This window comes from Rhinolophus sinicus, linkage group LG03 (genome assembly GCF_036562045.2).
Source record: "Rhinolophus sinicus isolate RSC01 linkage group LG03, ASM3656204v1, whole genome shotgun sequence".
In the NCBI taxonomy this organism is placed as follows: domain Eukaryota; kingdom Metazoa; phylum Chordata; class Mammalia; order Chiroptera; family Rhinolophidae; genus Rhinolophus; species Rhinolophus sinicus.
The window spans coordinates 4,199,425-4,213,222 of record NC_133753.1 but is presented as its reverse complement, the minus strand read 5'-3'; the positions used below and the strand labels follow the sequence as shown (position 1 = coordinate 4,213,222).

General features: G+C 60.0%; 1 protein-coding gene across 10 annotated transcripts in view; it reads right to left on the bottom strand.

The window, feature by feature from the left end:
• BEGAIN (brain enriched guanylate kinase associated) overlaps positions 1–13,798 on the bottom strand; it is a 45,598-nt gene that overhangs the window by 7,691 nt on the left and 24,109 nt on the right. For 5 of the 10 annotated variants that reach the window (XM_074326927.1, XM_019747264.2, XM_074326924.1 and 2 more), the window contains 2 exons: positions 4,714–4,803; positions 103–264 (listed from right to left, as the gene is read on the bottom strand). Coding sequence is in view for 8 of the 10 variants with exons in the window: in XM_019747264.2 (XP_019602823.2) it covers positions 103–264; positions 4,714–4,803 (252 nt within the window). In the remaining 2 variants the exon portion in view is untranslated. The remainder of the gene's footprint in view (positions 1–102; positions 265–4,713; positions 4,804–13,798) is intronic. The other 5 variants (XM_074326928.1, XM_019747267.2, XM_019747268.2 and 2 more) reach the window with 1 other exon arrangement.

Here is a 13,798-nt window from a genome sequence, read left to right as displayed (position 1 = left end):
CCCTGTACTCTGCATCTGCGAATGGATTCAGCAGCTCTGGTGGGAGGTGGATCTCTGAGCCCCGCCCACTCGGGCCCCGCCCAACAGGCCCCGCTCCCTGACCTGCGCAGCTTCTCCGTGACCTTTTCGAGCTCCTCCTGCGCGCGTCGCAGCTCGATCTCCAGGTAGTGGCGCGTGGAATCAAACTCGGTTTCGAGCTTCTCGAGCTTGTGCGTGGTGTAGGACAGCCGCTTGCGCAGCTCGCCCTTCTGTTCCTGCAGCGCGCTGCAACGACACGCGGCGGCGGGCCGGGCCGCGGCGCTGAGCGCGGGGGAAACTGAGGCCCGTGCGGGCCAGCCGGGCGCGCCGTGGGTGCGCACCGTGTGCGCTCACCGTGTGCGCCCGGCCGCACTAACACACACGCACGCACACGCGCATACACATACACTTCCCCCCTCCCTCCCTCCCTCCTGCCCTGGTGCGGGGGTGGGGGCGGCACTTGAGGCATATGGCCCCAGGGACCCTGACACTGAGCCAGTCTGGCCCAGGCAGTTCCTCTGCCTACAGCAGCGCCCGGTCAGAAGTAAATCTGGGAGGAACGGTGTTGATCCCAGAACCTGGCGAGGGTTTGGGGAGGCTTAAAGGACTCCAGTTTAAAGGGTGCCCATCTGCACCCAGGCTCTGCAGGTCACAGAGCCGACCTCCAGATGGCACAGCTTACAAGGGCCCCCACGTTTGTTCCTCCACAGTGTTGCGTGGGGACGCTGAGGCCCGGTGGTGGCAGTGCCATGCCCTAGATCAGGCCTCCCTTCCCCAACTTGGCTGTGTGGGCCCGGCAGGCTGTGTGACCTCACACACAGGGAGAGGATGGGCCGTGATGCCCTATGCCCAGGCAGCGTCCACCAGCGTCCAGCTAGCTCTCCGCACAGCATGGAACACAGCAAAACCCAGGTCAGCTCACATCCCCCTTCCACCAGGAAGGCTTCCAGGGTCCACGGCCTGGTTCTTGAGGCTTTATTTTCCCCACAGACTGGGTTCTAGGACCGTAGGACACTGAGTCCTATGCTCAGGAAACAGAGACACTGGATAACCTGCTCTCTGACCCTCATGCCATCAATTTATTTGAGCTGTGGTTGGGCACAAGGCAGGAGGGGCAGGAGTGGCCATGACCAGTCCCCTGGGCCACACCATCCCATGGGCAACCAGCCAGCACCCAGAGCGGAGCTGCAGGTCCTTCTAAGCAGGCACTGATCTGATGCGCCCTCCCTTTACTGACACACAGAGGGGCAGGGGGCTGCCTTTCACAGTGCTGCCGGGAGGGGGATTTCTGCAGGGAGGGGCTGCCGTGCGGTGGGTGACGGGCCCCAGGGGCGTTCCGCTGGACCTTAGAGACGCGTGGTGCTAAGGTTCAAGCTGCTGTTCAATGCTCCGGGCGGGCACTTTCCCCCGTCAGCCCCAGCACTGCAGTGGCAAGCCCAGCCTGGTGCAGGTGAATCCCAGCCTGGCACCTCTGGGTGGGCAGAGGGGCTGCTGTCACACAGACCTGGCTGCTGGTCCCGCCACGCGCCCCCAGGCCGCCCACTGTCCACCTGAGCCTCAGCTGCCCCCCTGGGAAGTGGGAACAGCCCCCATCCTGCCCTGTGGACACAAAGCCTTGGCTCTAAGAAAACCCACACACACAAGTGCCCAGGTCGGAGGGGTCCCAAACTGGAAGGAGCACATCCCCAGCGGACCATCCAGTGCCAACACCCATTTGGATGCTTAACTCTGGTGAGTTTGCTGTGGGACCAAGACAAACGGGATTGACAGTGCCCGCTCCAGACCATGGGGTAGGGGCAGGGGGAAGTCCCCGGAATCACACTGGAATCCTGGGGGTGGGGCAGGCCTGGGAGCCCCGCCTCTACCAGATATGCTGTGGGACCTTGGGCAAGACCCTGTGTTCTCGGGAACCCCCAGACCCAAACCTGAGGGAGGGGTACGGAGTCAGGAGGGGGCTTCCTCCAGCATCCGGGGCAGAGCTATCTTCAGTCTTGGGCCGTGTGTGTAAACCACTTGTGTTGCCACGGGCACACACCCAGCGAACTTCCATTAAGCATTCTTGGATTCCTGCCCAGGTCTCTATATTTTTTTTTAATAAATAAAGAGTTGCTTACATTTTGAGAACCTCAGAGATGGGCAGGGCAGGTCCTCCCAAGAGTCAGTCCTCAAGGAGGATGCAGTGACAAGCAAGGAGGAAGCCCAGAGGCAGAGCACCCTCGGCTGCCCACATAGGTCTGCCCACCTCCTCCAGGCAGCATGCCTGACTGCCCCACTCGGAGCACCCTGCAACTATGGATCCCAGACTGCCCTAGGCCAGGCCTTTCTCCCCAATAGTGTTGAGCTTCCTAGGGCCTCTCCCATGTCATCCAGGTTCCCCTAAAGGCACAGAGATGGGGGTGGGGTAGCAGCCCCTGAAGTCTGTCATTCCTCCGGGAGCTGCAGGTCTATGGCAGCCCTCGGTCACATGCACAGGTGGGGTCTGCACCCTGGGGAAGAGGTGAGGGTATTGGCTATCCACCCATGTGGCCACTTGAGCCCTGAGTCCTCCCCCGTCCTCTAGCCACACTCCTGGGCCATCACTGACCAGCCTCTGGACACTGGCTCTTCTCAGGCCTGCACTCCCAGCTCACTGTGACCCCCTCACACCAGCCCTGCCCCCTCCTGGGGGCCCAGTATCCATGGGGTGCCCCACAGCACCCCCACCCCACCTCGCAGAGTCAGCCACCTTTCCTCCCCAACCTTGGCCACCCACCCGCAGCTACAGCTCAGACACTGCCATCACACACACTGCCTACTCCTAGGGCGACCCAGCCATATCACCCCGCAATGCACCCACTGTCACCTCTTTCCCTTGCCTCCCGCGGGCCCCATCCTGTTCCCAGCACCTCACAGCAGCTCCCTGCCCGCCCCACAGAGCCTACAGTCTCAGAAGAGACAGACGAGGAAAAGGGAACATGTTCGCCTACAAGGTAAGTGTGGGAGGAAAGTACAAGAGGGCTGTGAGGTGGCCTCTGGGCAGAGGTAGGACCACCCGAGGGCACCGGGGCCAAGACTTCCACTCCAGAGGCAACCAGCTTCATGGAGCTCGCCTGCCTGAGCCTCAGTTTACCCTTGGCCTATGGATGGCTTTCCAGACATACAAGGCGGCTCTGTCCCACCAACCCTCAAATGCTAGTCCCACCCTCCCTGAACCCTCACACCTACCCACCCTAAGCTGCACCCTGGCCAGTCCTGGGCTGGCAGCACCCCAGCCCCTCCCTCTGCCCTCTCCTAGGCCTCTGCCTGCTTGCTGCAGGTGCCTGGACCAGGGCCGTGGACATGCCCTTCAAGACCCTCAGTCACAGTGAGCACCCAGGCTGGCTTGCCCCAGCGCACCCCAGGTGTCCCCCATCTATGCCACACTGGCTCTGTGTCATCTGCAGACCCATTGACCTGACCCAGGCTGGTCCCCAGAGCTTGGTTTGCACCCCCACCCCTCCCTGTACACCCCACATGGACCCTCCCAGGCCTCCACCTCCAGCCCAGGCCCGTCTCCGGGCTCCACGACCCCAGCTCCAGCTGCCCACCAGCCTCTTCACCTGATGGCCCACAAGCATCTCACACTCAGGGTGTCCAATACTGACCGCTCTTTTCTCTGCACTCCCCGTCCCTGGGGAGTGCACAGCTACCCTCAGTCCCCAGTCAGACCATGAAAGTTCTTGGTGACCCCTATTTGCCCCTCGCCCCTCACCAAGTCCTGGGTTCAACTTCTCAGAAGCTTTGGACATGTCCCCTCTTTGGCCTGCTCCAGGGAGGGCCCCGGCTAGACTCGGTCTGTGGTGACTTAGGCGGTGCCATCCTCCCAGGGCACTCATCTGAGCCCTGCCTAGGCTCAGCCTGTCTCCCATCTGTAAAACAGGGACATGTGCCCTCACAACTGGGGGTACCCACACTCAGGGAGCAGGGCTGTCACTATGGTCCCTGTCACACTGGGCCATGAGAACCACCGGGAGACGAGGCCAGAGGCAGGTACTGTGCAGAAGTGGGAGCTTCCAGGCCACTGAGAAACTGGGGCATCGCACAGCCCGGGGCTCAGCGGCTCTGACCCCCTCTGCGGCCCTGGCATCTGGAGACAGACCCTTAGATGCACAGTGAGAGTGTGGAGGTCCTTCAGATCAGACTGGCCAGTGCTATGCCCCCCAGATCAGGGCCTCCCTTCTGGGAGGGGTCTTGGAAAGCCCTGCTCAGGTTGCAGCTTGGTGAGGTCACCTCGCTTCACCTGAGTCCTGATGAATTAAAGCAGAATCTGAACCGAACCTGACATGGTGTGTGTGGTGGGTAGACGGTGCCCTCGGTTCCCTCGGTGCCCACAGGAAGCCTGGAAGCGCTTTCCTGCCTCACAGGGAACAGTGATGAGCTCACTTGGCCCAGAGTGGGGCCTTGAGGAATCCCCTCCTGGCGACTCGGGAGGCCTGAGCCCCAGGACAGAGCCCTCAGCAGGGACCTTGGTGGGGGACCTGGGCTTTGGGGGCACAAGGGCCTCGCCTCTGAGAAAGGACGACACCGAAAGCAGTAGTGAGGATGTGAGCCCCTGGTGCTGACCCCTTCCCTCTCTGGGCCCCCCATCTGTCTGGGGGACTTGACGCAGACAGTGGAGGGAAGTCTGGGGACAGATGCAGAGACACCAAGGAGCTGGGGAGACAACAGGTATGTTACCTGTCCCAGAGCGAGGGCGAGGACCTGGCCAGTCGGCCCTGGAGGACGCGGGGCTGCCCGAGGCACGAGGGCACCCAGGGGCTGCGCAGCCTGTGGGCGAAGAGGACAGAGCTGCTCAGAACTGGGGCGGGGGCCGAGCTGGGCCCCCCATGGGCACACATCACAGAGATGGGGAGTCCCCCCACCCAGCAGGAAAACACCTGTGCACGGTGGCTGGGCGAGGGTGTGGGAACGGGTGGGGGCGCTCCCAGCCTGTGCACCTGCTGCCCTGGCTGGTCAATCCCCAGGATGTGAGCTCATCGATGGCACTGAGCCCCACCAGTGGCAGCGTTACTGCCTGGTGTCTGTTCCCCTGCAGGCCTGCATCCACCACTGCAGCCTCAGAGGAGAGTTGTGGGGGGCAGGCTCCCCCAGCTCTGGGTGTCTGTTTGGCTACTGCTTCTTATGTGCAGGACCTACTGGTCAGAGACCCCAGGAGGCAAGGAGAAGGGGGGACAGTGTGACCCCAGCACCCCACCTCTGCTGGGAGGCTGTGATGGGCTGATGTATGGATAGTTAGAATTGGGGTTCCTGGAGGTCATGGGGCCTGGAGGATGTTAGGGGTCCAGGGCAGGACCTACTTCACCCTCCCTAGGACCCCTTCTCACCCCACCTTGCCTGTGGCCTGTCGGGGCTGGGCAGTGGGTGGACGGAAGGGGTTGAAAGCAGGGGAGACATATGGAAAGGGATGCAGGCCTGTTTGGCAGAGCGTGGCACCGCCCTGCTGGGGCAACAGGATGTACATTAGAGCTTCAGCAGAGTCCCCTGGTAAACCCCTCCCTGCCAGCCCTCCAGGACCCTCCACAGCGTCACTGGCCCCAGGGAAATGTGACAAGAGGAGAGACTTCCAAAGAACGTTAGAGACACGGGCACACGTGTGTTAGGAGAAAGAGTAGTACAATCCGCTTAAAAAAATGACTGCATACGGACAGCACAGAAAACAATGGAAGGACAGAAATGTTATTATGCTCGGGGTGGGATTCTGGGTAATCTAAAATTTTTCTTTTGTGTTTCTGGTTTTGTTGTAATTGCTACAGTGAAGATGAAAAATCAGAAAAAAATGTTTACTAAGGATCAAATTTTGGTCCAAAAAAGAGAAAGATCTTGTGTCGATTTGACAGCCTGAGGGGCACAGCAGGGAAGGTCTTGGCCTGGACCGCAAGCTGTGCCATCACGGCTTCCGTGAGCCCCACTTTCCTCATCTGTAAAATGGGCTGTCCTGCCCACAGGGCACCAGTGTGTTTTGAGAGAAGAGTAGAGGGGCTTGGGGTCTGCCTCCCACCCAGCTTCCCCGGCCTCAGGCTATCAGCAGGGCCTGTGATTGCCCTTGAGGAAGCCAGCGTGACAGAGCCTTAGGCCTGGGGATGACCAGAATTGGTTTCACCCCTAGCTGGGCACACGAAGCCACATTCCCACTCTTGCTGGTAAAAGGGCCTGCTGACCACTGGGCAGACGATGGACAGAAGGTTGGCCTGGGTCTTTGGGAGTGGACACTCAGTGTCAGGTGCGTCTCCATCCTCATCTCAGCCTGGGAGGTAGGCCACCATCACCTCCATTGCACAGATGGCTGTGGCCATGTGTGGCTGCCCTGTGACCTAGTCCACTCATGCTGGGCCACAACCCAACCACCACACACCTGCCTGAAGGCAGAATGACAGGATGTTTTGCTCTCAAGTCAGCCAGGCCCCCTTCCTCCTTCCCTTCCTCCTTCCGCTACTGTAAAGGACAACTGCCCTCTTCATTCCTTTCCGGGTTCCCCCCAAATGTGGCCACACTCACATCCATCCTGCAAGCCATTATCCATGCTGTTCCCTACACCCGGGATGCCCTTGCCTGCTTTCTCTGAGTTCCCAGATCCTCTCCTGGCTTGTAAGGCTCAGCTCAAATGCCACCTCTTCCAGGAAGTCTTTCTTGGTTCCTCCTTGCCAAAGGTCCCTCTCTTTCCTCATCTTACCCCATCAGTCCCAGTCTACCTCCTGCTGCCTCTCTATCACTTGTGTCCACCTGGGGTCCTGGCCTGGGCTGTCTGCCCTCCCCGTTCCCCTCGATGCACATGGCATCATGCTGGGCATGGAGAGGAAGGGCACTTGAGCTCAGGGGCCCTGGGGTGCAGGAGGAAATCCTTCTCTGCTCCTCAGTGTTGACAAGGTGACTGGGGGCAGTTGTGCAGCCTGGCAGGTCAGCAGCTCCCATCCCTAGTGGGCAATGATGATTGGGGGCGGGGGGGCTGGGTGGGAGCTCCCAGTGGGGCTAAAGGAGTTTCTGAGCCGGCTCCCAGCTCCAAGAGGGGTGTCACAGTCCGGCAGGGCCTGCATCGCTGTGGCACCGCCCCCGGCACAGCCTGCCATCGCCTCGGCTCCCAGGGCTGTCTCCAGCCCCAGTCATGCTCCAGCAATGCCAAATTGCTTGTCATTCTCCACATGCGGCACGCAGCTTCTCATCTTGGTGACTTTGTCCCCATGTCCCCTCTGCCAGCATCGCACTCGCTCCCTCCTGCTCCAAGTTAACTCCTCCCCACCGAGTGCACGATGGGGGGACCTTGACACCCCAACCTCCCAGGGCAGGGTGGGGATCAATTACTGTTCCCTCAGCAGTGAGCATTACCGGGGCTGAGTCACTGTCCTGCTTATGGCTTAGCGACCCTTGTCCCTGCACTCCAATGTCCCCCTCGCAGCCAGATGGCATGTTACGAAGCCCAGTCAGACCTGCCCACCTCTGGTCAAAATTCCCCATGACTCCTCACCACCAGCCCCTGTCCCCCGATACCCGCTACTGCCCCAGCTCACCCTGTGCTGGCTCCCCTCACTCGCACAGGCCTTCAGGCTGCTCAGTCACCCAAAGCCCCTCCCTTCGCACCTCAGGACCCTGTCCTTGCTGCTCTCAGCAGGGACAGTCCTCCCTCCAGGCTATCACAGGCCTGCTCCTGGTCTTCCCTCAGGCCCCGCCTCCTGACCTCCCTCAGGCCCCGCCTCCTGACCTCCCTCAGGCCCCGCCTCCTGACCTCCCTCAGGCCCCGCCTCCAGAGCAGCCTGTTCTCATTCCCCAGGGGGCAACGCGGGGTGGTTACCTGCCTGCCCTTACCTGGGGACTGACCTTCCTCTGGACACCTTGTGTGGGCCCAGGGCTGGGTCCCTGCAGAACCATCTCTGCCCCGTGCCCCACTTGGGGACCATTCCTGAGTCTCCCTGCAGAAGGCTGATAATCAGGAAGATAATCCCTGTAGGAACTCAGTGCCCCTCCTCACCAAGACCCTCACGTGCCCCACCTGTGCCACCACTTTCCTGTGTGTCTCAGGAGGGTCTTTCTCTACTCCCCTTGACCTTGATCATCGCCTTGCTGATTGCATCCTTCGTGGCCCATCGGGAGCCCACTCTGGACCTTTCCCGAGGGGCAGGTGGATGTGACCAACTCACACCGCCAGTGCCTTCCCAGAGCCCACCTTGCCCCAGGTACATGCCCAACCTGCTCATCTAGTCTCAAACTACCCTGTGAGGGAGGTGTGCTCCACCCCATTTTACAGATGAGGAAACTGAGGTACATGGAGATCAAGGAATGGGACCCGTATGACGGCACACAGCCCAGTTGGGGTTCAACGCCGGGTCAACTGTTCTTCCGCACATTGAAATGACAAATCTTAGTGCAAACCGCAGTGCTTTAGACTTTTCACTGAACCGTCTCCCACACAGTGTGGTCAGACGACGCGCAGCCCTCGTCTCCCTGTGAGGCCAACCACAGCCAGGTTGATAGAGGCAGAGGTTGGCGTCTAAGAGGTGAAGTGACCTGTGCAGAGTCAAGGGCACTGGGGCTTGTGAGCCCACAGGACAGCCCATTCTACTTCTCGTTGGGCCCTTGAGCTTCTCCTTGGAGAAAAACAGTGCTGGGCACCCGGCTGGCATGGCTGTGACCCAGACGCGCCCCACACGCCCTTGGACAACCCGTCAGCTGACCTGTACAGCAGTGTCAGCAGCCAACACCATATACAAGGAGATGGGGACTCTGGATGTGCCACCATGGCCGCCAGGCTGTTGTGCCAAGCTCCTGGGGAAGACCGTGGGGGTACGTGCATATGTGTGCATGTGTACTGGCATAGGGGACTGTCACAGTGCTGGCGTGGGGGTCCACAGCCAGGAGGGTCACCCACTCAAGCCTGGACAACCCAACAGGGATGAAGGGAGTCCTCGAACTCGACATCTGCCCAGGTCCTGCTCTCCTCTGGCCTATGGATCAAGGTCATCCAATGGAGCCATCCCCCTCCCCTCCCTGTGGCCCTGGGTGACATGACTGCTTTACTGCTCCTTCCTGCTCAGAGACAGGAGACTAGAGATGCTGCAGGAAATGCTTCATCTCGCCTCATCTTATCAGGAGGCTGCAGCCCTGGTCCCAAGGCCCCCTCTCTCTGCCAAGACAGAACCATGTGCTGGGAGATGGCGGCACTGTGGCCTGGCGAGCCCTCGGCGGGTAAGCAGACCCAGGGGTGCCCAGGGCTGGGGCAAAGCAGGGCAACCTGGAAAGGTGGACAGAGTAGCTGCAGTTACTCCCGGGCCTTTGCATACACTGCCTCTCCTGCTCAGCAGATGTCCTTCCCTGCTCTTTGGTTCACCTCCTCCAGGAAGCCCTCCGTGACCTTCCACTGGGTCAGTGCCCTTTTCTCTATCCGCATCCCAGCCTCACAATGCAGGGGGTGCTCTTTCGGAACTGGCGCTGTGTCTGCTCCTCCTCATGGTCCCAGCACCTGACCCAGGGCTGAGCACATGTCAGGGCTTGATGGTCACGTGCTGGAGGTGTCCAAGGCCTCTGGGCAGGCTTTGTCAGGAAAGGCCCATTGGGAGGAGGACTAGGGACTCTGGGCCCCCGAGAGGAACAGAGAGAAACATCAGAGCTCTGGGTGTCTGAGGACGGTAGATGGAGCAGAGGCACTTGGGACAGTGGGCCACAGACCCTGTGCATTTCTCAATGCCCACTCTCAGCAGGTCATGGCCCACCGCCATCTGCACTGGTCCTCATCAGACCTGACTGCAGACAAAGAACCTGGGCCCGGAATAGCCACGTGACTTGAAGTGTCACATGTGAGTCAGGGCAGGCCAAACCCAGGGCGCCTGACCTCCCAGCTTGGGGCTCTGTCGACACCTTCCAGCCACAAGGGCTTGTGGAGATGGATAGATGATGTGTGGGCCTCCAAGAGCCCCGGCTGGGAGAGGGGATGTCAGGGGCAGGGAGCCCGGCATACAGAAATGCACAACCAACATCTTGTGAAACAATGACTTTGGGGGGTGACAGAGGAGGGCCTGCAGTGCCTGGTGATGGGAGAGGGAGTCCGGCCCCAGTGCAGCCCAGACCACTGGGCTGCCCACTCTGTCTCCATCAATGCCAGACCCCTTCAATCATCCCACTTCTGACACCCCACTCTCTTTCCAGCTCCTTCTCTCTGATGCTCACTCCTCAACACTAGTAGCTTCTCAAAGCCCCTTCTTCATAGGCAGTCACTCCCTCAAATACATCCCCATCTTTCTCTTCACTGGACTAACACTGGGGCCAAACCTACTGCAGTTAGGGCCACCTGTCCGTCAACTCACAGAGACAGCAGAACACCACATGGCTGAACCGACAGGCCTCATTTCTGCTCATCCGACAGAGGGGCTTGGGAGTTTCACTGCACTCTTGGTCTCTTCCCTCCCTCACCCGACTTCATGCAGTCTTTTCTCTGCTCATCCTCCCAACACCTCCTTCCTCATCCCCTCTCACAGCTGATGGCCTCACTTCCTTTTCTGCTGTGCCACACAAAGGGGACTTCCACAGATGCCACTACCAGGTCTACCCACCTGCCAGCTTCTGCCCAACACCCGGTGCCACCCGCCTGTCACTACAGACAAGCCGCCAGGCAGAACCCCAGGCATGGTTTCCCTTCACCAGGTTCTCCCTCTCTTCCGGATCATTCTCTCCGCATACGATCAGGCAGTTAGTTCTGCCATATTGACAAAAACGCTCCCTTGATGCTTCAGGTACCGCCCTGGTCTCTGCTCCGTGGAAATGTCTGTCTTCACTCCCATCCTGCCATGACCGATGCGCACCTGTCTCTCGTCGCCTCCATGTCACTAAACCTGCTTTGGTTGGGCCCTTCTCAGCTCTCACGTAACCTTAGCCTTCAGGAGCCAGTGACACAGCCGACCCCTCCCTCCTCCGGCAAACACCTCCTCCCCTGGCTGCCCTTCTCAGCCTCCTCTGTGGATGACCCCTCTCCCCACCTCCTACCACCAGTGGCTCCTGGGATCAGGCCTCCAGCCTCTTCCCTTCCCTGGGTACACTCACCCCATGGCAACCTCAGCCACAGATGCCATCGCTCTGCTGACGACCCCCAAGTTCATGTCATGCCTACCCCTGCTGTCCCGGTGGTGCCTGCAGGCAGCTCAGATCTGCAGGGCCCACGTGAACAGGGCTCACCCTCCCCAAATCCACAGACTTCCCTCTGCACCCCCGCCCCAGCACGGGGCCGTGACTGGAGGCATCCCCGACACCTTTCTCCCTCTTCCATTCTTCCAGGCCCGTAGCAAATCTCCCTGGCTCAGCCTCCATTTCTTCCAGGGCCGCCTGGGCCTGGCTGTTCTCATGGGACTGCTGCCCCATCTCTTAACTGGCTGGAGCCTGTCCTCCCCCAGAGGGGGCCTGTTGAAAGCCAAAGCAGATCCATTCCCCCTCCACTGCCCCTGTCCCCTGCCTCACTGGGTCAGTCCCAACATGTTCACACCTGAGGAGCAGGGGCCTCCCATCACTTCTGACCGCACCTCCACCTGCCCCGCCTCCAGCCACACTGAGCATGCTCCTGCCTTAGCACCTGCGGTTCCTGCTGCGTGGATCCCTGTCCCTGGGTATCCCGATGGCTGCTCCTCTGCTAACTCATTCAATGTTCAAGTGCAAGGCTCTTGGTGAGACCTTCCCTGAGGCTGGCACACAGGTGGGCCCAGTAAACATTTTTTGAATGAATGAAAAACACACAAGTGAGTGCATTTTACAGATGGGCAAATGGAGGCTTGGAGGGGGAAAGTGCCCACCCCTGGTCCACAGGCTGCACACCTGCTGAGGACCCACCCCAAACTCCCCTTTGCAGTGTTTGGTACTTTGGGCTTTTTCTGCCTCTGAGTTCTGGAGCTTTACAGTTTGGTTTGGTTTGTCTGGCCAGACCCAAAGAAGTTGCTTCTTCCTGTTTTCTGTTAAGACTGAACTCCCTGAAATGATCACAAGAGGGTGGAACTTGAATTTCAGATCAACAACCAGTAAGTGTTTAGTGTATGTCCCAAACATTGCATGGGATATACATTAAACAAGGATCCAGCTGTTTATCTGAAATTTAAATGTCACCGGGCATCCTGTACTTCATCTGGCAGCATGAGCAGGGAGGCAGAGGGGGCCCCGTGGAGCAGGCGCCCAGCACCTGCAGGAGGGGTCACTGTGCCGGTCTTGCGGGACAGCACTGTGACTGGCCATCTGTGCAGGGGACGCAGCCTGGGAAAAGGCCTGGAGGTGAAAACAGCCTGGTTGACGCCAGAGCCCAGGCTGGAGGGTGGGGGGAGCAGGAGGCCCAGGGTCTCGTCTTCCCTCTCGGACACCCCAGTGTCACTCCACAGCAGGACTGGCAGCAAGCGGGGCTTGGGGCTGTTCCTCTGGTGGGTGAGCCAGGACGGGGAGCCCTAAGGAGGCTGCCTCAGGAAGGGCGAGGTGAGCCACACAGTGGGCCCCACCCTGGAAGCCCTCTCAACCCTGGCTGCAGTGGGGCTCCTTGGGCACCTCAGCCCAGACCCCTTTTCCCTAGCGCCAGACCGGCACTGCTGGTTGTCACTCTCCTGTCTGTCTCCCCCTCTGGACTGGAAGGCCTGGAGGGCGGGACTATGCACACCGTGTCCTGGACCCCGCCCTTGCCCCAAGGCCATACCTGCCCTCCAGCTCCAGTGTTCAGGGATGTCAGAGGAGAGGACTTATGGTCCGCCCAACAGCAGATAGGGAGCTGCCTGCAAGGCTCCCAAATCACCCTCCCGGCACCTGCCATCCCTGCCCTGGGGCCCAGGTGAGAAGGGGCCCCATCCAACACTTTGATGATCAGGTTCATTACTGCCCACAAAGGAACCACGCTGGCTTCACTAATTTGAGCACCCCACCAGCCGCTCGCCACCGCAAACAGACACAGCACATGGTAATTGGATCGGCAGGAGGGCCTGTTTTCTGGAATTCTGGGATCATAAAGGTAATCAGGGCTGCAGGAGGCTCACTGGTGACCCTGGACTGTGGGGCGTGGGGTGGCCAGCCCCAACCCTGCGCTTTCTCCATGGCTCATGCCCTCGGTGGCTGGCTGGTCCCACCCCACCCTCAGTCACCAACCTACCCCGAACCTCCCACACCCATGAGAGAGAGTCCCAAGGTGAAAATGAGTCTGGGAGAAAAGGCCTGGAGCCATGGCTGGATTTCAGCGTCGGCCGGGCCGGAAGGAGGCACTGGGACAAAGAGGGAGGCTGCCTTTCTGGGCCTCAGTTTCCCCACCTGTAATGAAAGCCCAGAGGAGCACTTGTGACCATCATGACCTTTTCTGGAAGCTTTCCCTGACATCACCCCCATTCAATCACCCAGTGATGCTACTGTGTGCCATCGGCGTTTTCTTCATTGCATCCTCACCCAAGGCCTGACACTGGGAGCAGCCCATCGTCCAGATGAAGGAATCATGGCCTGGGGGTAAGGGCCTTTATCAAGGGCACCCGGCTAGGGACCACTGGAGCCAGCATGAGGACAGCCGCCCTTCTCCAGGGCGGCCACTCCAAGTGTCACCACTGGTCCCCCAGCCCTGGCCGTCACCCCTCGTGCCAGGGCACAGGACACAGAGGTACAAACCCTGCCCCGCAGAGCACCCCCACACTGTTGGGCTGAGGCCTCAGGAGCCCAGAAGACTTCGTCTCAGGGACTGCTGCATTCTCCCAACAAGCATTTGTGGACCCCTAAACCTGCCCTATCTCCATCTTCTCCGTCTCAGGTAGCAGCAACTCCATCAAAGCAGACACTTTGGCGC